The sequence below is a fragment of the Plecotus auritus genome (genome assembly GCF_963455305.1).
Source record: "Plecotus auritus genome assembly, chromosome: X".
Lineage (NCBI taxonomy): Eukaryota > Metazoa > Chordata > Mammalia > Chiroptera > Vespertilionidae > Plecotus > Plecotus auritus.
The window spans coordinates 25,000,006-25,026,024 of NC_137784.1; the positions used below are offsets into that span (position 1 = coordinate 25,000,006).

The 26,019-nt window shown below is 36.9% G+C and overlaps 1 protein-coding gene across 1 annotated transcript in view; it reads right to left on the reverse strand.

The window, feature by feature from the left end:
• Positions 1–26,019, reverse strand: part of DMD (dystrophin) — a 2,407,712-nt gene that overhangs the window by 1,686,380 nt on the left and 695,313 nt on the right. The window contains 1 exon segment of the mRNA XM_080651877.1: positions 18,953–19,072. Within this exon segment, the coding sequence (XP_080508003.1) occupies positions 18,953–19,072 (120 nt within the window).

Consider the following 26,019-nt stretch of genomic DNA (forward strand, 5'->3'; position numbering starts at 1 on the left):
AGAGATGATAAAAAACAAACAAATAACGTGAAAGCCCTATATACTGAAAATTAGAAAACATTATTAAAAGAGATTGAAAAGACACAACAAAATGGAAAAGTATCCCATGCTCATGGATTGGAAGAATCAACATAGTTAAAATGGCCATATTACCCAAAGCAATATGCAGATTTAATGCAAATCCTATCACAATCCCAATGTCATTTTTTTAAGAAATAGAATGAGAGATCAGATCTGTATGAAACCACAAAAGACCCCGAATAGCCAAAGCAATCCTGACAAAAAAGAACTAAGCTACAGGTATCCCACCACCTGAGTTCAAATTATACTACAGAGCTATGATAATCAAAACAGCATGGTATTGGCAGAGAAACAGACACATTGATCAATGGAACAGAATAGAGAGCCCAGCTATAAAATCACATGAATATGGACAGATAAATTTTGACAAGGGACCCAGAAACACACAACAGAGTACAGACAGTCCCTTCAATAAATGGTGCTGGGAAAACTGGAAAGCCACATGCAAATGAATGAAAATAGATTACCATTTGTCCCCATGTACAAAAATTAAATTAAAATGGACCAAGACCTAAATATAAGACCCAAAACAATATGTTACATAGAACAAAATATAGGGACCAAACTTATGGACCTTGGTTATAGAGAACATTTTATAAACTGGACCCCAAAGGCAAGTGAAGTAAAGGCAAAAATAAATGAATGGCACTATATCAAAGTAAAAAGATTCTGTAGAGCAAAATAAACTGACAACAAAGCAAAGAGGCAGCCAACCAGTTGGGAGATGATATTTGCAAATAGTAGCTCTGACAAAGGTTTAATTTCCAAAATATATCAAGAACTCATAAAACTCAACAACAAACAAGCAAACAAACAACCCAGTCAAAAAGTGGGCAGAGGACCTGAAAATACACCTCTCTCAAGTAGACATATGAACAGATATATGAAAAGATGTTCAACCTTACTGACAATTAGGGAAATTCTAATCAAAACTACAATGAGATACCATCTCACACCTATTAGAGTGGCTATTATCAATAATACAAGCAATAAAAAGAGCTGGAGAGGTGATGGAAAAAAGGGAACCTTCATCCACTGCTGGTGGGAATGTAAACTGGTATAACCACTATGAAAAGCAGTCTGAGGATGCCACAAGAAATTCAGAATAGAGCTACCAAAAGACCCAGCAATCCCTTTCCTGGGTATATACCTGAAAAGCTCAAAATCATCTATTCTCAAAGACATATGTACCTCAATTTTCATTGCAGCGTTATTCACGGTGGCCAAGACATGGAAACAACCAAAGTGTCCAACGATAGAAGATTGAATAAAGATGTGATATATATCCTCTATGGACTACTACTCAGCCATAAGAAAGGATGAAATAGCACCATTTGCAACAACATAGATGGACCTTGAGAACATTATGCTAAGTGAAATAAGTCAGTCAGAAACAGCTAAGAACTATATTATTTCACTCATATGTGGGATATAAACTGAAACTCATTAGCACAAATAGCAGTGTGGTTATTGCCAGAGCAAAGGGTTTGGGGGGAGAAGGGGCTCCTAATATAAGGAGACAGGAGAAGATTTGACATTGGGTGGTGGGTACATGGTGCAATATACAGATCTGGTAACATAAAAACCCACACCTGAAACCTATTTGTTCATGTTGACCAATGTCACCCCAATCAATTTAGTAATTATGTTTTAAAAAGATAAAATGAGACTGTTAGGGTGGGCTCTAATCTAACCTAACAGGTATCCTTATAAGAATAAGGAATTTGGACACACAGAAAGACCCCAGGGATGTGTTTGCACAGAGTAGAGACCAGGTGAGGACACAGCAAGAAGACAGCCATCTGCAAGCCAAAGAGAGAGGCCTCAGAAGAAACCAAACCTGCTGATACCTTGAACTTGGACTTCTAGCTTCCAGAACTGTGGAAAAATAAATTCTGTTGTTTAAGTCACCAAACTTTGGTATTTTGGTATGGTATTTTGTATGACTAATAACAAAATACATATTTAAGAGAGGCTGATTTCATGGCATTACAAAATATCTGACCTAACTAAAACTGTTAAAAGTAAAGCTATAGTTACAGTGGGGAAATTTTGGAGAATACAATTGTGATTTAATGTTGCTCAACTTCCCAAATACAAATACATTATCACTTTACAATATTGTTTTATGTGGGGAAGATAAAAGTATCTAAGAGCTAGACAACTTGGATTCAAGTCTTAGATTGGGCAATTGCTTAGATTACTAATATGCTTATGTCTTTAGAAATTACAAGTATATTTTAAATACATACTTTCCTTGTAATAATTCTGGCAATTGTTTGAGGTAGTGAAATTATTATCCACAAACAGCCCAGTGAAATCAAGTGAATTTTTTCAGGAAAGTTTTGGTTAAATTATTTATTCTTTATCAAAGAAAATAAATATACTATCCCATTAAAAATCACTACAAATATTACACAAGATTATGTATTAGAAAGCACTTTTAATTTAAATGGACTTGTATAGATGTTGGTGGTTATATACATTTTGCTTGATTATAGTATGTCAAATCTTTCAAGAAACATCAAAGGACATATATTTTATTCTACAAAGGTACTTATTAAATTTTTACAAGTAGATGTTTAAACCTAAAGTATACTCTTCTTTAAAGATTTCCAACACAATAGAACATACATCTTTTAGTAACACATTCCACTGCTTAAACCTATCTTCCTCTCATAAAACTCTCAATTAACTGAATCTAAGTCACTTCCTGTTATAATGTGGCCATGGTGCTTTTTACTAATCTCAGTAAGATTAGGTAAGTGAATCAGAAATTGCTCGCTTGTAAGCTGTACATGTCTACCCACAGGTAGATTTTTGTAATGCCATATGCACAAGTATAAATTGCATATGCTTATATTTTATCAGATATAAATGCATAGTGCTTGAAGTTAATGGATTTATTTGTTTATTATTTAGAAATACAGGCCCTAAGTTGAATAACAAGGGATGGAGCTAAGCAATTGGAAGGATGCAACCAAACTGTTACATAAGTATAAGGTATTGAATTGAATGGGATTGTGAGGAAGCTAAAAACTTTTTTAAAGAATCATTACATGGGGATTAGAAACCTCTTCCTTAGAGAAAAACATCAGTGTTTCCTTGAGTTTCTATTTAAGTATATTAATCCCTTGAACATTTAAAAAGAAAGCTTATTTTTAAAGCTAGGTAAGCAACACACACACAAATCAAAATGAGTTGTAACAGCTCATAAGTGATAAGAAGAAATTAATTTTTATTTCTTTCCTCATTTTGTTTCAGCAGTAAAAGAAGTTAAAGGTCAGTTCACTTACTCTAACACATTTTCATGGGCTAAATCACAACTCCATTATCATCTATGCTCTGATTTGCAATGGGGAGGATTTTTCTCTCCCATTTCATTCACATCTCATATTGTTATAGATGCCAAGGACATTTCTCATCTTAGTTCCTTTGGTTGAATTGGTTTTTCAAAGCACATGCAAAAAAAATGGCTATCTGAAGAACATTTGGATAAAGGCAATGGAGAAATTTTGACAAACCTGGGAGGTACAACTTAAGCACCTTGACCCTTGGATTTATTGAAGCCAGTGATAGAATGTGATAGCTCATCTGTGCCCATCAAGAATGGCATTAAGAGAGAAAGTGTTCCCAGGAGTATGCCCACTAAAGAAGAAACATTTATGTGCCATGGACCACACAAAGCAGCAGCAAATGGGATTTTTAAGCGAGGGAGGCAGCAAGCAGCCCATCTCATTTTATTGCAGTTTAAACCTCTGGAATATGCTTCCCAGCTAAATGACTTTTATATGTAATGAGGCTTCCAAAAATAACTTATTTCTTAATTTTTCTTCCTTACTTTATAAACTACTATGCAGTTAAAAAAGGATATGCAACTTCATCTTACCAATAGTGGACTAAAAACAAAATCAATTAACTCATTGGAAGAAGTAAAATAATACACATTATAAGGCTAGAATCAAGGCAGAGTATCAGTGACTAATGTTTAGCCAAGTCTATGATTCTCTTCTCAATTTTGCATGTTTTCACAAGCTGTTAACTGAAGCAGCATACCACAAAATGGCATGCCTTATATCTTCACTGTCTACCATATGGGAAAAGGTGGAAAAACATGTTCTAAATGTACTAGGAAACACTTATTGGAATTTTATCTGAAAAGATCGTTCTTACTGCTGTTTAAAGATCCTGTAATAAGTCCTGACTGAACTCAAGGAATTCTTGACTGTGACTTTTAAAGGTGCAGATGAGGAAAGTGACATTCTGATGGGTTGGGCAGCTTGTCTAAGAACACAGAGGTCACAGGATTGAGTACCTGGGATTTGCCCTCAGATCCACCTGGCTACAAGTCCTATAATATTTCATGATGCCATTCATTCAGATAATATACCTTGTAATTTCTGCTACAAAACCTACAGTGAGGTTTACAGATGCTGAATCCTTTCTGAGTCTTTTCAAATTTAATTTTAGCAAAAGTTTGACTAGATTTAAAAAATATATTTTATCTAACCCACTTGGCAAGGATTTGAAGCCTAGTTATAATTTGATCTTAAAACATTTTGACATTAGAAGTCTATATTTGTTTGAAATATTAAACACAAATCAGCAAATATACTTCCAGATCAAGAAGATGTGCTCTTTGTAAAAACTTATTTTTTAAAGGTAAATATGACTGTCTGACTCACTAATGAAATTCTGTCTTGGTGATTATGCTAAAAATATAGTGAGATTTTTAACTTGAAGCATATTTTTCTGTGTTGTTACAGTCAGTTCCATATATTATTTATTTTTATGAGTTCATAAAGTGCTAATGAATAAATTTGGAAGGCTGTGTTGTTGTTGTTGCTGTTATTATTTGAGGGCTAATATTTAATGTTCTGTGGCAGCTTAATAAACTTTGTACTCTCTAGCTCCCACTGGTCTATTCAACTGGGATACCAGAAAATAAAGAGCAGAAACCCTAAGGAGTATTCCAGAATGACAGCATTCTTCCCAGCATTCAGCACATTCCCAGGCATTCTTTGGTAGCTTGAGGGTATACTGTCCCTTATTGTTTCATGCCTCCCACCTCTCTGCTTCATGAGGGGGACCTTTGTGCTTCATGTCTTGTTGAGTAATACATGAATTTCACACAGTGTATAAATGTCTCAAAGCTGAATACAGCACTGTAGTTATAAATATGGGCCTTTCTCCAAAGAATTGTCTTAGAAATATTTTCTTCTTTCTTCTTCATTAAATAATGGCCTACCAGTGTTTATGTAACGGAACTATTTATGGTGAATTCGATGACCCATAAGAGATGAGAGTCACATGTGAAATCCTGTCTTCTCTACATCAAAGTCTAGATCTTTAATTATAATAGGCATTGCCATATAGTGAAATCTATGAATCTGCTCACCTGCTATACACATCTCTATGCTTAAAGTACAGATTGCCTGAATTCTTGTCCCAGATTTACTGTTGCACAACTTGGTAATATCTGTCAGAAAATTCTCAGATCTTACTATTATTTAGTTTTCCCACTGGTGAAATGGAGATAATGATACCTGCTCTGGTACCCTCGAAGCTAGGTCACTGCTAGTAGCATCAGACAGAGGTCAACAAATGTGAAAATGCTCTGAAAATTGTGATAAATTGTGGAGATGCTTGTGACTGTTAAGGATTCGGAAACTAAGATTTTGTGTCCAAATGTAATAAATCTAGAGCACAGATGAATTTTTAATACAAAATACAATAAAACATTTTAGGATGACACCAAAATTACTAGGTATTCATAGGTTACCTATAGTCTACTGGGACTTACGTTTGTACAATAGTTGAAAATCTTTGACTTTTATATTTTTAAACCAGGAGAATGCTCCAATATGTGTCTTATTTGTAATCAAGTGAGTGAAAAACATATATCCCTCTATGCATCATTCTAACTATTGGCATTGGAATATTCCATCTATAAGAAATCACCAATTTAAGTGCCCATCAGTAGATGAGTGGATAAAATGCTATGCTACATTTACACCATTGAATACTATGCAGCTGTGAAAAGGAAGTATCTCTTAACCTTTGAGACAGCATGGAGAGACCTGGAGAGTATTATGCTAAGTGAAATAGACAGTCAGTGAAACATAAGTATCACCTGATCTCAGTCATAGGTGAAATTTAATGAACAAAATAGATCCAGAGTCATAGAAGCATATAATAGACTGAGAAATCAGTATGTGGGGGTGGGTAGTGTGTTTGGAAAGATTAACCAGGGAACTTATTCTATATAATAAAGAACTAACATGCAAATGGTCGTCGCACTCTTGTGCCATCTTGCCAGGGCCAGGGGACATGAGGCCAGGCCAGGGGACCTGAGGCTGTACTGCCTGCCCTAGCGCCAGGGTCGGGGGACCTGAGGCCATGCCCCCCACCTTGGCTCTGTGCCAGGTGACCTGAGGCTGCATCCCCTACCCAGTGGGGCTTGATGGGGGACCTGAGACTGCACGCCCCCCCGCCCTGCGGAACTTGATGGGGTGGGGCCAGCTAGGTCTGGGTCTCGCACGATTTTGAGGCGTGTGCAGGTGGGTGGGGACTTGACTCTGGGTCCCACGGTGCGCCCCAGACTCTGACAGGAGGGAGATTTTCATATACATTTTACTAATTTTCTTTCATCTCTGACACTTCTATTATAGAGAAAGGGCAATAGCAATATTAAAATATTTCCTCTCATTAATTCCCTATTAATGTGCAGGAATTTCGTGCACTGGGCCACTAGTCTTATATAAAATGGTATAGAACATGGACATAAACAATAGTGTGTTGAAGGCCTGGAAGGTACAGGTACAGGGCAGAGAGGATCAATAGGAATAAAAAGGGAGAGGCATTTGTAATACTTTCAACCATAAAGGTAAATTTTAAAAAAAAAGAAAGAAAGATAGTGCCTCTGTCTCCCAGACTCCAAAGGAGGGTAGTAGCTTAACTCTGATAAGGGACAGTTAACAAACACAGAAAGCATAATCACATTAACTATCCAATCCTATAATGTCCTCCAGTGCTCTTATCCTAGCTCATCCCAGTACTTACAACCTCTCCAGCCATTTGTTCAGTGGAAATGAGTTCAGTCTCTCCTCTATTGTAATAGTCTCGAATAAATTCTTCCTCAGCTGTTTTACCACCTCGGTCAATTTTTCTTTCACAATACTACCAAATATCAAAATTTGTCAAAAAGCTATAGTATTAAAACAATGTGGTATTGACATAAGTACAGGCATATTTACAAACAAAACTTATTAGAGTCCATAAAGTAACTCAAACATGTATAGGCATTTGATTAATAGTGACACTGTAGAACACTGAGAAAATAATGGTCATTGCAATAAATCATACTATTTCAATTGAATCTAAATGGAAATAAAAAGGTGCTGATATGACAATCCAGGAGACTATCTTCTGAGTCTTAGAGTAGGAAATTTTATTTTTACTCTCAGGACAAAAATACACTAACCATAACAGAAAAGGATAGAGTATACTGAATTTTAAATTTCTGTTTATTAAAAAACACATATCATTAAGGAGTTAAAAGGCAAGGCATCTTTATAATAAAGATAATCAACAAAGGATTAAAATCTAGAATATATATTTTAAAATATCTACAACAGGTCACTAAGAGAAATACATATAATCCAATAGAAAAATAGAAATTTCAACAGAGGCCTTTCAAATAGCCAGTATACAATTGTAATAGTGTTTAATCTCATTAGTCATCAATACATGCAAATGAAAACAAGGAATGGCAATTATAAGGCTACTGTAAAGGCTCAAATTAAAAATCTGAAATACCAAATATTGAAAAGGATGCAAAACAATCTGTACCTTTATTCACTAGTGATGAGAATATAAATTTATACATCAACTTTGGAAAACTCTTTGTTAATATTATAAAGCTATATAGCAATTCCAATCATGTATATGTATGCTTTTGTATGTACAATTATTTTCATAGCAGCATTATTCATAAATGGTCCCAAACTGGAAATAATCCACATTTTCTGTATAATTAAATTGTTATATATGTACAACAAAAGAAAACTACCCAGCCAAGAAAATTAATGAACTAATGCCATATGCAACTTAGATGAATCTCACAAACATAATATTGAGTGAAAAAAGTCAGTTACAAAACTATATTATACAATCCCATTTCTATTAAGTTAAAAATAAAACTAATCTGAGGTATTATACATCAGAATAGAGGTTATCTTTGAGGAGGTAGAAAAAGTTTATGACTACGATAGGGATTGTTGAGGGGTTCTTGATTGCTGATAACATACTATCTGTGTCTCTGAGTGTGGAATTATGGATATGTTACCATTGGAACATTTTACAGCTATAATTATGATCTATATCCTTTTCTGGGTAAACGGACAAAAATTTTTTCAAAAACCATTGGCCACAGTGTAAAGTTTAGATATTTTCAGAGACCAAAAAGGTCAGAATTCTCTTTAGACTACATTAGAATTAGCATTTATATTCATAAACTATATTATCATTCCAACATACTTGCATTTTTCCCTTGTAATAATTTTCTCATGGACAGATAGTAATTTAATTTTCTCCTATGAAATTGTGAGATTAGCAGGTATCACACAGATTTGGATACCAGTCCCAGCTCTGCCACTTGCAAAACTTCATTATGTATTGGCTTTTTAATTTGTGAAATATAGAGAGCATTACATACACAGTATGCAAAATTTTGGAAAATAGTAAGCACATAAAACTAATAATAATTATAATCATTGCTTCATGGGAAACAATTATTGACACTTGGCTTAGTGAAATTATTTCCATGATATTTTAAATTATTTTTATTTTTATATATGCTTTTATTCACCAAGTATAAAATTAGAAACTAAAGAGAAATATCAAAAAGTATTTTCATCCATATTCTTCTTCATAAATAATCTCTATAAGCTTACAAATCCTATCTTATATAATAAAAGGGTAATATGCAAATAGATCGAATGGCAGAACAACTGAACAACCAATCAAAGTGTAATATGCTAATGATATGCTAAGGCTGCTCAACTGCTTGCTATGATGTGCACTGAGTATCAGGGGGCAGACAGTCAACTTTTCGAGCAGTCGCTATGACATGCAATAACCACAGGGGGCAGATGCTCTGACTGGTAGATTAGTTTGCTGCTGCAGTCCAGCTGATTGGGACTGAGCAAGATGGGCCAGCCATGCCCTGGAGCCCTCCCACAGTCCCTCCCTGGCCTGATGGTGCACCGTGCACCAGTGGGGTCCCTCAGCCTGGCCTGCACTCTCTCTCAACCCAGGACCCCTCAGGGGATGTCAGAGAGCCAGTTTTAGCCCAATCTCGCAGGCCACTCCCCTTGGGAGGGTGCCAGACACAGGGCTCATTGCTGGCGAGTGCTGCTGCAGCAGCGCAAGCCTCTCCCAATCAGGATTGATTGGGCATGAGCCTGCAGCAGGCACAGTGGGGCCAGGATGAGCGGGAGCAGCAGGTAGGAGCTGCATGCAGCGTTGGACTGTGGGTTTCAGCCTGATCCCTGCAGGCCACCCAGAGGAACCCTACCCATGCACGAATTCATGCACTGGGCCTCTAGTAATTCTATAAGTTTTAACATTTCATAGACATTTTCTACCCAAATTATTCCAAAGTTATGTACTATAAACACTTTTAATTACATACTCCATTTTCAAGTCATGATGGAAAAGGGGACATTATAGTCTTTCTGAAAACTGCCTTTTAATAGACTATTTTCCTTCCAAACACCAGAGGCATAAGTATGGTACAGAGATGGCACAAAAAAGGAAGTGGTCATCACTATGGAGAAAACAGAGCTTCATGGAGGAAAATTTGAACTGAGTTTTCTCCATAAAATAGGTGTTTTCAAAGCAGACATGAGAAACATGAGTATTCTGAGTAATGGGAATAGCATGTTCAAAGATAGTGGCCTACAGAATATCCAAAATGGCTTACAGAAATAGAATGTAGGTTAAGAAGATAAGTACTGAGAGACAGGTAGGGGTCAGGTAATAAAAAATAATTGTAGGCCTAGGTGATCAGACTCTGTAGAGGATGGAAAATGACTAAGATTTTAAGCAGAGGAGAAACTATATTAAATAAGCTTTTGACAGCCCACACTGACTTTAATGTGGATATTAGATTGAAAAGAGGTAAGAATGCAGGCAAGGACTTCCAGGAGTTGATATTATGGGTTTTATATTGGGAAATAGTGACAGGAACAATGATAAAATAATAAATATGAGGCACTTAAGGAATGTTGTGACTGGTTCCACGCAGAGAGCTCATAGGGAAAGAAAGGGATGGGTCTGGAATGAGGCCAGATTTTTGGTACAGGTGTTGTGGTGAATAGTGGTGCAAAAACAAAAATGGAGAAGTCAGTAAATGAAGCAAGTTCACAGGAAAGTAGGGCACAATTAGGTAAGTTTCACCCTGTTGATCTTGAGATGCCTTTTAGACTTCAAGGTAGACATATCCAGAAGTATATTGGGTAAATGAAATTGGGCTCAGGAAAGAGATTTGAGCAGCAGACATACCAAGCCTATCAAATTCTGCCTATTTTTCATAGCACAATTTTCTGAAGTAACATAGAGGAAAAAATGCTTTCCTGTTTTAACAGATAATATTGCTCATGTGTTCCTTACCTCTGCTTAGTTTTTTCTTAAAATTAAATAATCCTAGTTCTATAAACATTCTTTAGAGGAAGCCAACATCATAGAAAAATGTAGCAAAAATAATAAAATTATAAAGTGTATTCAAACTAGCACCAAACAGAAATATTAGTCCTTGTAATCTAGATACTATATCATGTCCAGGATTGCATCAATTTACTAATAATCTATTTCATCTTGCTTTGATTTAATATTAACCTTGTGCTCAAGTACTGGCTGGCATCTGCCTGTCTCTATCTATCTACCTACCTACCTACCTACCTATCTGTTTGTGTGTGTGTAGACACACATATATATCCATACATATAGAGAAAACATAAATATATCCTATATAATAAAAAGCTAATACGCTAATGGTCATGACACCCTCATACTGTAATGACCAATCAGCAGGAGGCTGCGTGCGTGTGTGCGGCCGGGCAGAGCTGCCATGTTGCTTCAGAGACGGGCGGGAGTGGGGAGGCACCCAGAGGAGGCGGGACCATTCTGTGGCAGGGAGGGTGGGGGTGAGAGCCTGTAGCACCCCCCTCACCAGTCCTTCGCCACCCATCACTTGCACTCAGAGTGCCCCACCACTCATCTGCCAGGGGAAGGAACACAGTGCAGCAGGCGGGAGGCTTCCACACTCTCCTCAAGGGCCATGATGGGGTGGAGCCACCGCGTTGCTCCAGAGACAGGGCAGGAGTGGGGAGGCACCTGGAGGAGGCGGGACCAGCCCGAGGTGGCTCGTGGGACCGAGGGCTGGGCTTGAAGCAGACAAAGAAGGCCGGAGAGGTTGGGGGTGAAGCCAGGCATGCTTGAGCTCTGAGTGGAGATGTTTAGGGTGTCAAGGTGGGGCAGTGGGTGGGGCACGCATGGGTGGGTGGGGCCACATGATTTCTCGTGCCAGGTCACTAGTATAAATATCTATACTAATAAAAGGGTAATATACAAATTGGTCACGACGCCCTCACAGTAACAACCGAACAGCAGGCTGCATGGGGACGAACAGGCTGGCGGGGGCGGGGGGGCAGTGAGGGGTAACCAGGCCAGCAGGGGGAGCAGTTGGGGGCAACCAGGCCGGCAGAGGGGGGCAGTTGGGGGCAACCAGGCCAGCAGGGGGGGCACTAAGGGGCAACCAGGCCGGCGGGGGGGGGGCAGTTAGGGGCAACCAGGCTGGCAGGGGGGCAGTTGGGGGCGATCAGGCTGGCAGGCAGAGGCAGTTAGGGGTGATCAGGCTGGCAGAGGGGGAAGTTAGGGGTGATCAGGCAGGCAGGCAGGTGAGCAGTTAGGAGCCAGCTGTCCCAGATTGTGAGAGGGATGTCTGACTACCGGTTTAAGCCCAATCCTGGGGATCAAGCCTAAACCAGCAGTTGAACATCCCCAAAGGGGTCCCAGATTGGAGAGGGTGCAGGCTGGGCTGAGGGTACCCCTAGTAAATGTATAAGTATATAAATGTATATATATGCGCATTTGTATATGGTTATACACACATACACACACATATCTATATATATATATAAAAGCCTAAGTGACCGAATGACCAGTTGACTGGTTGCTGTGACACGCACTGACCACCAGGGGAAGATGCTCAATGCAGGAGCGGGCCCCTGGTGGTCAGTGCGCTCCCACAGCAAGAGCGCCGCTCAGCTGACTGACAGGTGCCAGACGCAGGGATCATGGCTGGCAAGCGCTGCTGTGTTGGTGCGAGCCTCTCCTGATCAGGACTGACGGGGCATGAGCCTGCATCAGGCGCAGGGGGGCTGGGATGAGCAGGAGTGGCAGGCGGCGTTTGTCTGCCAATATTGGCCCAAATCCCACAGGCCACGCTAAGGGACCCCACTGGTGCACAAATCTGTGCACCAGGCCTCTAGCATCTATATATATATATTTATATTCACATGTATGGCTGGAAAATCAGACCTTTCTTATCAAAAACTTAGTTAATTTATTTAAATATATTGCTTTTTTATAAACAGCAACATTTCAAACAATAAACATACTTTTCCCAGTATATGACATTTGTATGTAACATTCTAAAGTCATGTGGGAGAGGAAATCATCCATTAACCACTCCTGCTCAGGAAAAATTTACCCAATTCACTAGCTATATCTTCCAATGGCTTCTTTCCCCAAAATTTTCTGACACTGCAGGTTATTTTCAGTTATATTCTTTGGCACATAAATCAGATATCAGGAAGAAATATATTAAAACACAGATGTTCTCCACCAACCCATGTAGAGAAAGGCTCACCTTATCCACAAACATATTATGTGAGGTTTTGCAAAATACTTTAAGGAAACAAAACTCTTTATATGCCCATTCCATTGCATCAACTTTATAAATCCACAAAAGAATTTGTCTTAATATCACATAACATTTGTACAAATAGTTTAATGTCATCTGATATAAAGTTGGCTCTCATGTCTTGATTTTAGTATTTTAGTGCTTAGAGGCCTTTCTCATCTTTGAAAATTATTCCTAAAATTTTTTCTAAGTTTATTGACTTCATCATATAAGCAAGAAAGTGAATATGTATGCACAATTTTAAGTTTAATAATCTGCTCTAAAATTTATTTTCCAGGTTATACTTCAAAAGACAATGCTTGTCTGCATTAATTCTTTTTTATATACCTTTAATGATCCAAAATGGTAGACAGCTAGATGACTTTAGGATTAAACAAAATGATCCAAATGCTTTTTATTTGCCAGAAACACTCCTGGGTGTGTGGCCTCAGACACCTTTAATACATCTAGTTGGCCTCTCAAGTATTAACTTGTACAGAAGAACATATCTAATAATGGGACTTTAATAGCACTGCCTTTTCTCTGGAAGATGTTTTCATTAGAGCATTTTCTGTAATCTATGAGCCTCACCATGTTTCTTCTTCTTTTTTACTGGAAGCTGCTATCTCCTTAGAACAAAGGCTTTCTCTATGCTCCATTTATTGTCATTTTTTCAAATGTAAAAGGCCCCATAGGACCTGTGCACATCCAAAAAACCTCCCTTACTTTCTTTTAATGGCATCTTCTCAGTGTAGCTTCCTTTAACTACTACTCCCTTTCCCTGTGTATTTTCCTTTTTGTTATTACCACTTTTTTCATAGAATAAAACTTGCTTTTTATGATGCATGCTTAGAATGTAAGCTTCATAGAGGAATGATTTATATTTTATCCATACTTAACCTCAAAACTTAGACTTTTGGCTAGTACCAAGGAAGCACTCAATATATATTTGTTAAATGAATAAATAAATGCTGTTCTTCTGTCCAGAACACTTTCTTACCCTTTAGCATTGCCTAATTAACTTCTATTTTCCTGACCTTCTAGAGTAAGCTAGGTCATCTAGCAAGTTATATTTTTGGCACATTGAACTTATCATGGCCATAATTTTACTTTTGGTTGCATTTGGTTAGTGCAAGTCCGAAGGGCAGGTTCTGTGACTATTGCCTCAGCTCCTCCTCATCACAGTCATTCCAGCTGTCATCCTGGCAGAGAGCTGCTACTCAATACATGGTTTTTGATTGAATGAATTACTGTGGAGTTTAGTATCACAAACAAATTCCAATTCTTAGGTAAGTTCCTGTCTACCTGCCAAGCCTCCTCTAGCAGCACTGTTCTGAACTCAATTGTAGCTAAATTGGCCCCTTTTCCAGTTCCTTGAGGGTAACATGCTAACTTGATATACTATTTCTCCTTCCTGGAAATTGTACCCACCTCCACTAATCATCTTACACACAATTTGTACAGCTCCCTCCAGCATATCCTTTAGATCCTAGCTTAAACATCACTTTCCTATGGAATCATTTCATGCCTTCAAATTTCAATTTAAGTAAGATTATTTTTTTTTTGCTACAAAGCCTTGTTTCTTTCATTCATAGAAAAAAATGTGTCTATTCCTAAATATTTGCTCATTTTTGTAAATATCTGATTAAGGACTGTTTCTTCTGCAAGATTGCAGGTACCAAGAGAGCAGTTGCCAAGCCCAACACAGATGAGAAGGCATCAGCATTTGATTTCTAAGAAAGAGCTGAGAAATGGCTGCCATTCTTTCAGGTTCCAAGGAAAGCAGTCAGCTCAAAAATTACTCATTCCTGACCCAGAAAGGAAGTGACAAATTCTCTTTTTACTTACTGTTTTACCTGTTACCTAGCACAATCCCTGGGACATAGAAAGAACATAACAAGTACTCATGGAAAAAATGAAAAAAGGAATGCAGAATATTAGAAAGAGATATGGTGATATCCTCCACGACTAGAGACTCTACATAAATTACTCACCTCAGTTATTTAACCAAGCTATTTCTCAATAAAATTATTTATTGGCATCATAGTTATAAATCAGACTTTCAGTCTACTGACATCCTAGAAGTCTCAAAGTTAAAGACAAGTTTTTGACCGGTGGTGACATTGCTGAGGGACAAGCTGAACTGATGAGAGAATCAAATTAATTTACAACAGACTGCTCTTTCAGAATATTATCCTTCAAAAGGCATGCCATCTTTCAGAATCCCTAAGCATATGTTCTGATCTAACTTCGTTTTTCTTCAAACATTTTAAAATGAAGACCTCTGAAAGTCTTTCAAAGTTAGAGAAAATGTAACTTACAGTTCATAGAAATAAGTCAACACATGTAAAGATGTTCTATGAGGAGTTATTTTTAGAGTTTTAACTCAAGATGGTAAGTACAGCACAGCGGGTGTCTCAGTTGGTTTGAGTGTCTTCCCATATACCAAAAAGGTTGTGGGTTCAATCCCTGGTTGAGGTTGATGTTCCTCTCCCTCCCCCTCCCCCTCCCCCTCTCCTTTTCCCTCCCTCTCCTCCTCCCTCTCCCTCTCCCTCCCTCCTTTCCTTCCTCCCACATCCCTTCCTCTCTCTCTAAAAATCAATGAAATCATATCCTTGGGTGAGTATTTTTTAAAAGGTGATAAAGGGCACATTTCTTCCTTATTATACTAAATCAAGGACTCATAGTTTTCCCCATCTTCATCTCTTAATTAAAGACCACTGGGTATTCATTTTGAGGCTCTGGATGATACTTCAGCTAACTTGAACAAAATGGATTAAGGCATTGTGGTGACATGGAAGACCATGGCAGAGAAAGAAGCTGTAAATGAGCATTTAACACTATCAGACCTTGGGGAATAGCTATGGATGACCAGACCTCGCTCTACTAAAAGCCTTCAAAGATTCTTCTCATGTCCCGGCCAGTTTTTCCCCAATCTCAGATGTACACGTGGAATTTTTATTACATTGCAAAGGATACTTGTGTTGCTATTCAAGAGGCTCCTCCCAATGTATGTATTTAACTGTTTTCTTATCCTTTATTATTTCTTCTCTTTTCCTCCTCTCTATCAATTTCTCTTCCTCCTCCCTTTCCTTTTAAAAATTAAACTAGGTAAGACAAGATTAGGTCCATTTGCAAAGAACATAAGGAAGAGTCATCAGAATTTCAAAAGCAAATGAGAGCCCAGCATTCCAGGGCAATTCAAACCAATGGTTAAATAAGGCATAGAATTCAAGCATGGATTCCTCAGGGACTGAGGAAACTGATGGAATGAGAAGAAAGAAATGCTAAAACAGGGGCTTTCTCACCACTTAATTCATTCTAACTCTGCCCATTTATACATATACACTAGTCTAGATTATCTAAAAGTAAGGTGACAGTAAGAAGCTATGTAGATGGAAAGGAGGGCATCAAAAGGGGAAAGGAAGTTGAGGGGAAAGGAGGTCAGGAGGTAGTAGTCAACACAAATTAAGGGGGGAGACAATCTTACCTAATAATAGACAAACATGTTAATTGACCGTACCTCCACTACACCATCAGCCAATCAGGAGTGATATGCAAATTAACCCAACAAAGATGGCAGTTAATTTGCATACACAGGCACCAAGTGACAGGGGATGCTTGCGTCATCACCATGGCGACAATGCAGGTGTTCTGCCCCACCCCCGGTCTCTCAGGGCCTCTGGGCAGCATGGGAAGGCTGGGCCAGAGTGGAAAGGTGGTGTCGGCAGCCAGGGAAAGGAAAGCCCATTCTAGCACGAATCTTCAAGCATTGGGCTTCTAGTCATGGATAAAGGGAGATTGAATTTGTGTGAATCAGGGATAGCCAATATATGCAAAGCTATTTTAGTAGATGTCTCTGGGTGAAACACAGAAAACAAGATAAAAATGAAAGCAAGTAGCATAAAAATATAGAAAACCTTAGGACTACCACTCTTAATTTATCTTTACCTAAGATCTAACCCAGTGAACATTTGTCAGTTCTATGGACTGTTTTTACAGGTGGCCTAGTCTCATAGGCATCACCTTGGAATAATTATATTCCAAAGATAGAAGTACTAGGTCTGGTGATGCTGAAATAGATTTTTTTCAGTAGTTATTTTAACTGGAAATACTCTATGACTTAGAAACACTTTGCTTTACTTTTTTTAATCAGTCATTCTCCCCGCCTCTGCCCTCTAGCCTTCTTTTATCTTTTCTGAACATTTCTGAGAAACAGTATTGAAATTTTACCATCCTTAATTAGTTACAACACTATTGTATCAGAATGACAGAATTCCTTAAAATGGGTACAATAGTGGCTTTTCACTAGTCCTTTAGGTGGTCATAAGTGTGTGTGTGTGTGTGTGTGTGTGTGTGTGTGTGTGTGTGTGATATATTTGATCATATATTCAATGATACATTATAATATCAGCAGTCCTAAGCCTTTTTAGATCTGAAATCCCTACAGTTTCATTGAAACATAAGCAATTAACATGAGTAACTAGTATAAATTAAATGCTCAGTTGTAGCAGTTCAAGGGTTTTCTCTTTTTTGTTTAATAATGGCAAGTAAGATAACATTGTAGATTGGCAATCTAAAGCAGTAACCTGAGGAAATGACATTTCCCTGGGCTAAAAAAGAAACCACAACTCACATAAAAAGAGAACAGAGATAAGGCTTCAAGAAATGCTGTTATAAGTTTAGTAAGAGAAACTATGTTTAGAACAACCTTGAGTTGGTAAAGCTATTTAAACCCACACTGATTAAATCCTTAGATGTGTCAGACTACTGGCTCTGAACTATCACAAAGGAAAGGCAGGAGTTTGGTGAGTACAAAGAATACCTCAAATACAATCTGTAATTGTACATATATGTGAATGTACGCATCACATTGAGAACAATAAATTGTATTTTTCCCGTATTATTGATGCTTTTGTGAATGGATTTTGGCTTTGTTGAAATTATTTTAATTTTTTACAGTAAAACCTTATTATACCCAATTAGGAAGAGAAGAGAAAAATATGAAAATATCCACATTATCCTTTGTTTATACGTACTGGTCATGTTTCCAAGCACACAGTTATTATGACTCAGGTGAGTGAGGGTTTAAAAGGCTAGGTATCATGACTTTATTTATACAAAGTTATAAAGTAGCTAAAACGAATTTGTGTTATTTGTGATTACTCTTATGGGAGTAGTGATTAGGAGGAGGATCAAGGGGAACTTCTAGGGAATTGGTGATGTTCTGATTTTTGTCAGTGGTGGTTAGATGGAGGTGATAATTTATTGGGTGTATGGTTTATGTATTTTTCTGCATGCATGCTATAGTTCAGTAAAATCCTTACTTTAAAAAAACAACAAAAGAAAACCCACAAAAACAAAAATAAAAGGCTAAGTATCTGCTCCAACAAAACTCTCATGACTTAAACATGCTGCTATGCCCTCATCAAGACTACAACTGAAGACTTCCAGGAAACAATACACTGAAGGTGTTCAATTTATGTTATCTGATTGAATGTAATGCTTTTTATGTTTTTTAACTTTGTCCTCTCGTAGACTGTATGTTTGAAGTGGCATAAATAATATTCCCTTGATCAATTATCTAATACATGTTATTCAACTATAATAAAAAAAATTAAACTGCATTTATATATTTCCCCAAAGGCCAGGAAGCTAGTGTGAGCAAACAGTATATAGTTAATGAAAGGGAATTATGTGCAAATGGGACATAATTTGAATTAGTTCAAATAAATACATATATATATATATATATATATATATACACACATATATATACATGTATACATATTGCACTCAATATTTGTAATATACAAATTATCTTATAAACTTTCTAATTATTTTCTAAGTAACAATTCATTATTTTAAATTTCATATTTAGTGTATTAAAGAAAATCATCTCACCTTAAGTTGTTCTTCCAAAGCAGTGGTTGCACAATCTCCACTAGATTCGTCAACTACTACCACCATGTGAGTGAGAGAATTGACCCTGACTTGTTCCTGTTCTAGATCTTCTTGAAGCACCTGAAAGATAATTTTTTAAAGTAAATTAAAATTTCTTCCCAAATGAATGATTTCTTTCTGCCATGTTTTTGGGTAACATACTTTTTTTATTAAACTAGAACCAGCTAAGATACTCAGCAAAATTTGCACATTTCTACCATCAATTGACCTTAAAAGTATAAAGAAAGCATCTGTTCAGAAAGGTGCAGTAGGATATTCTGCCCCTTATCCCACCTCCTCTTACTTTACAAGGACTTTTCACCTAAAATTACCTGCTGCCTCTGGCATCTTCAATGTCTCCATCTCTACAGCAGTTCTCTATTATCAACCCAAACAAAACATACTCTCCTTACCCAAGTAACCCTCCTGCTCCTCCCGTAATACTAGTATGTGTTCCTCTTCACTGAAAAATATTTTGTGTTTTTTTTATAGTTGCTCTTTCCACTTCCTTACCTGACTATTCTCTTTGCCCACTATCCCATTAAAACATCTCTTTAAAGTTTGCCATCAACCTCCAGGTTCCCAAATTGAACAGCCATTTTTTAAATCATCTTACTTGACATTTCAATTACTAACCCAATTAACCACTCATTCATTCTTGTCATCCTCCTCTCCTGAGCTTCGATTATCCTCCCACCTCACCTATTGCTGCTTTTTAGCTTATTTGCTTGTTCCTTCTCCTCTGCTCAACTATAAATCAAATGTCACTCCTCTATCTAAAACCAATGGATTTCCATCATGCTAAAAAGGAAAATACAAATTCTTTACCTGAAATTTTTTCATGATCTAGCACCTGCCTACCTCTCCAGTCTAACGCTGTACATCATTCCTGCCCACTGATACTCTTTCAGCGACCTCTTTGTTTCACAAATGTGTCAAGCTATTTTCTTCCCTGAATTGTTCTCCCTCCATTTCTTTAAATAATTTCTCCTCATTCAGGACTCAGTTTATTTTTTTGTGTTCACCACATCAAGTCTCCTTCCATCACCATTTATGCCCCCTTTACTCTCTTCAACTTCCCCGCAACCCCCTTTCTCTCTGGTAACCACCATACTGTTGTGTGTATCTATGAGGTGTTTGTTTTTCCTTTGTTTAATCCCACAGTTTAAGTGTCACCTGCCCAGCGATGCTTTTCTGCTTCTTAGTTACTCTTTTTCTATCATTTTTAACATAACATTTTCATTACTCAATATTTTCTTATGTATTAGTTTAGTCATTTGTTGCTTGTGTCTAATTACTTTATCACTACATATTCCAAGCAACTAAAGATCGATAAATGTTGGTGAGGGCAAGATGCACAGATACGTTTGTCCCTTCCTGACTACATAAGGATTACAACGCAATAGGCTGAATTAGTTTTTTAAAAAGTATAATGACTAATGAGGACAGGTAACTACAAAACAGTATTACAATCTTTAAAAAATCATAGTGTAAAAAATAGAAAAAATGCATAGACACAACAGTGTGGTGACTGCCAGGGGGAGGTTGGTGAGGGGAGGTGGCAGAGGGTATATGGGGGATATATGGTGATGGAAGGAGAATTGACTTGGGATGCTGAACATACAATACAGTGAACAGATGATGTATTGTAGAATTGTGTACCTGAAAGCTATATAAATTTGTTAACCAGTATCACCTCAATAAATTGGATTAAAATGAAAAAAAATTAAATAAAAATCATAGTGTATGATTGTTTATAAAGATAAACAGGGATAATCAGTGGGATAAATAAACAGTAAACAGAGAAGAAGTAAACAGAGAAGGCTGCTCTTGAACCTAAACATCTTGCCTGGGAGGTCCAGTTCCCCCAAGATATTATCATGATATACTGATTATTACTGGAAAATCCCAGAGACTATGCAAAACTTCTAGTCATCCATTTTGCTTCTTAGAACATATTTTTATATAACACTAGAATGGAGAGGCAAGTTTGGCATAAGGCCTGTTACTTTCTGGAAAACCTGCAGCCCCTACTCGTGAACAATGATGCTTGGCATCTATCAGGCTAGCTTACTTATCCAAACCCTATGGCAGGTATAAAAGAAAGTTATTAGGTTTGGCTTAAAACTAACTCAAATACATGACCATTTTTATCCTAGGACTTTTGTTCTTCAGGTCTGAACAATTTAAAGCAGTATAAAATCACTTACTTTTACTCCCTCTCTCTAGATTTTCATGCTACATTTTCAAGTGAAGCAATTTAGAATAAAATGACTATGCATCTATTTTGTGTGTGGAGTGTATACTGTCGATCACGCGTTTGACATTCCACAGCTTACACTGGTTAATAAAACTCTTTCTGCTCTGAGGCCGAAAATGGAAACATTAACATTCAGAATTGTCCTTGAAAGTCATGTTGAGTCTGAGGTTTTCTGAATTATATAAGCCAGGATCGGGAACATTTCAAATGTGATAGCCAGGAATTTTAAAAATAACCATTACAATAATATTTTGGTAGCCAATATAGCATAAGTTGGTTTATTTAATATTGCCAATTCTTTTTTTCCCTATCACTCAAGTACAAGAGTATATATAATTACATATATTAAAATCAACCAGAAAATAATGCAATACTGTTCAATTTGTACATGTAAATTGTTATTTTTACTGTTTTCACATATTTTAGTAAAGGAACTTAAGTATTGTTTGATCCATGAATTGCTTACTGTCAAACTCAGATTGAGTCTTTTTAAAGCATATGTGATTAAATGTATTATATATTTTCTCCAGTACTTGGATTTCTGATTTTGTTTGGATTATCTATTTGTTTTATAATCAGAAATTGCATTCTTGCCCTATTGATCAGGGTTTACATTTTATGCTTTTGCAGCAGTGCAAAATAACCACTAAAGCTAGTTGTGAGCTGATAGTTTTAAAATCACATAAGAACTATCTGGACTTATATTGAGTAGAGGGAAATGTGGAAAACAAACAAACAAACAAATAAAACAGGAAAGGCTCTTTATAGTGGCTGAAAATCATAAAGAGTGAATAGCACTGGGGTAGATTAGCATAAACTCTATTTTCAGTTATTTCCAGTCTCTTCTCTCTTCTACTTATTTAAATTATATTTCTTCTTTTGCTCCTAATCTGGGATTAGAATAAAAAAGTTAAACTGGCCTTTCTGAGCACAGTCAACAGCTGCAAGACAGAAGCTACTACAATGCTGTAATCATTTCCTTTTTCCCAGTCCTTAACTCTGAAAATAAATATTAATGAATATCATAGCATTAGCTAATCCTCCATATCAGCAAAAGACAAAACACTATAAAATAGTCAATGCCCAGAGTTCATTTTTTTTTAAAGGCTGATTGTTAAAAGCAGCAAAAATGCCACACACAAAAAGGTGGGTCTAGAAAGTTAAATTTTTCTGCCAACCTATGTATCCACGAATAAGGGTCATGATCATTGGTATAAAGCAGTGGTCGGCAAACTCATTAGTCAACAGAGCCAAATATCAACAGTACAACGATTGAAATTTCTTTTCAGAGCCAAATTTTTTAAACTTAAACTTCTTCTAATGCCACTTCTTCAAAATAGACTCGCCCAGGCTGTGGTATTTTGTGGAAGAGCCACACTCAAGGGGCCAAAGAGCCACATGTGGCTCGCGAGCCACAGTTTGCCGACCACTGGTATAAAGTATACCCTCCTGCTTCCTTCTTTGAGAAAACATGGATTCTCAAGACTACTAATTTTTAAAATACATTAAAGTTGTATAAAGCCATTTTAAAATTAAATTTTAATTAAATATTTACTTCTTATGGATTTGAAGTCCCCTTAGCTAGTTATATACAATGGAGATTTACAGTTGATTTGCCAATTAAGCCTGAAATATGAGCCCAATATAGATGTACCCACAGAGAAGTACACTAATATTTCTGCCTATCAGAAGATAATGCATTCAAGTTAAAATGTTGTAATATTGTTAGAGTATGTTTTTCTTTATTAAAAGTATATGAATTGCCGAAACCGGTTTGGCTCAGTGGATAGAGCGTCGGCGTGCGGACTGAAGGGTCCCGGGTTCGATTCCGGTCAAGGGCATGTACCTTGGCTGCGGGCATATCCCCAGTGGGGGGTGTGCAGGAGGCAGCTGATCGATGTTTCTCTCTCATCGATGTTTCTAGCTTTCTATTCCTCTCCCTTCCTCTCTGTAAAAATATCAATAAAATATATTAAAAAAAAGTATATGAATTATTTACACACACATACATAAATACATACTAGGTATTTTATTATGTATGTCTTGCCATTATTTTTATTAAAGTAATGCATTTGCTACACTTACCATATTTTTAAAATATCTGTCATGCTCTTCTAGTGAAAGTACCTGACCAAATTTGCTATTCCCTTAGTTCATAATCACAATTTTATGATTTAAAAATTACTTTTCTTCTATTTCCTTTCAACATCAGTGGAACTGAATTCTTCTTGCTCTGACCCATGGTCAAGTTGGTGTTTAAAAAACTGGCTTAAGACAACCACTGGAGAGAGAGTCATTTCAGTGTTTACTTCAGACTTATGCTATTATACTATGAAATAATGCCTGGAAAATAAAAGGCATAAAAATATTCAAGTCTATGGAATTATTTAATTTAATGCTTAGAGGAGGTAAAGAGCAACAATTAATCGAAAGGTGGACTAATAAAAAACACAAACAAGCCCTAGCTGGTTTAGCTCATGTTGGGGAGGCAACCAAACAATGTGTCTCTCTCACATCAATGTTTCTCTCTGTGTGTTTCTCCCCCTCCCTCCCACTCTCTTTAAAAATAAATGGAAAAATATCCTCAGGTGAGGATTAACAACAACAAAGCACCAACAAGGTTGGGTCTCCTGTAAGCTACATAGGATAGAATACAATATTTCCCTTGGCCATAGTATATGCTCAGCAACATGGAACAGTAAAGGGCAGTGGTTGCCTAAGTGCATAGTTTATTATTCCTTCTACTTCAACAATTAACCAACAGTAAATTGCCAACACTTGCAGGCCCTACGTATACACACACACACACACACACACACACACACACACACACATACACACACCTAGAAACAACACAAATCATGGGTTCTGCATGGGTGCCAAAGCCATCTACTGCCTCTCATATGTCACTTTCAATTAATATAATTACAAAGGTTTTAATAAAATGTTATGTTTAAGTAATTTGTCATTTTTTAGCTTAGTCAAATAAATGTGCACAAAAGGAAAGACTAATGAGCACAAAAGTTGGATCAAATATAAAATTTGCAAATAATCTTAAGAAACCAGAAGAGTTTCTGGGAACATGGGCTAAGTCCAACATCTGGGAAATTATCTTGGAAAATCCATCGCAGGACCCCCCCAAAAAAAGAAATCCCTACTTATGAACAATTAGCTAAGTCAATACATCTGGATATGAACTGATTTTATTTTCATATAAAAGTGTCCTGGTCAAATCAGAAAGTTTTACAATTTCTTAGGAAATGATGGGAAGGTAGGCAATTTATTCTTTGCTTCACCTCTTGTAGACATTCTTACTTCCTTCTTTCCAGCACCTCTGCACAGGCTAGGCTCTCTACCCCCTGCTTCCCTGAATGAAATGATCTGGAAATGATTAGCCATTTTATTGTAAGTCCAATATTCACTTTGCTAAGCCTTGCTGATCACAATATTGTCTAGTTCCCCATGAGAGTCTATTTATAGTATGTAATTTTGTTGTAAATTTGCTGAATATTTTAAATAAGCTTTCTCAACAGGCTCTCCTAGAAGAGCTTTTATTTTCATACCCACTTACTTCAATATGATCCCAAAGTTATATTAGGCTTAATATCAGAACCCATTTTTTAATCTTTCTGTCATAAATAAATGTTTACATTTTAAAATATTTATTAACATAGAGCACAAATTTTTTAAATTATAATTATTTTAATTTTGTACATATTTGTAGTTATTTCCGTGTTTTGTGTGCTTGTGCTTCTTTGCATCTAATTATTAATTTATTTATTTTATGTTAGTCCTTTCATCAGACAGTTAATAAACTATTCTTAATGAAAAAAAATATAAATGTTTATTTTTCTGCCAACTCCTGAACTACCAAAGGTGGGGAGACCTAAAGTTCATTTCAATGAAGACATTTGAAAGATTTTAAAAGCACCTAATGCTTCCCAATCACAGAAAGAGGGTTTAATAAAAATGAAAAAATTATTTTAAAACAGAGGTGACAATGTACCCCTACACCTTTCAGAATATAAATAGAAAGGGCATAGTATGGATGTTAGACTGACAAAAATACGTTCATGTGTAAATATGTGGGATTAGAAATCAGATTTCCTGGATTTGATTCCTGGGTGCATTGCTAACCAGCTCTGTGACCTTGAGGAGATTTTCAACCACACCAAGCCTCAGCTTCCTAATTTTCAAAACTATGATAGCAAAGGTACCTATTTCTTCAGGAGGTTAGGAAGACTGAATAAGCTATAACTGGTTAGCACTTTACCTGGCACACAGTATGACCCCAATAAATATTAATAGCTAGTTAGTTCTAAAAACTCATATTGAGGCACATTCAGAACAAACACTTTAAACCATACTGCAAGAAGCCAATATTCATCTAATTCACCCTCATCTAATTCATGCTAGCCACCATCCTCTAATCAGCGTAAGTACAGGAAAGGAATGTGGTTTTGGAAATCCAGGAAAACAAAGGCTGAAGTTACAGCAAAGTTATAGAATCTTAAGAAATATATAATAAATTGTAAATCCTTACATAAGACTTTAACTTCCAAGTTATTTTTTAAAATATATTTTTATTGATTTTAGAGAGGAAGGGAGAGGGAGAGAGAGATAGAAACATCAATGATGAGAGAGAATTATTGATCGGCTGCTTCCAGCACTCGCCCCACTGGGGATCAAGTCCCGCAAGTTGGGCATGTGCCCTTGACCATAATCCATCCGAGGACCTTTCATTCTGCAGGCCGACACTCTATCCACT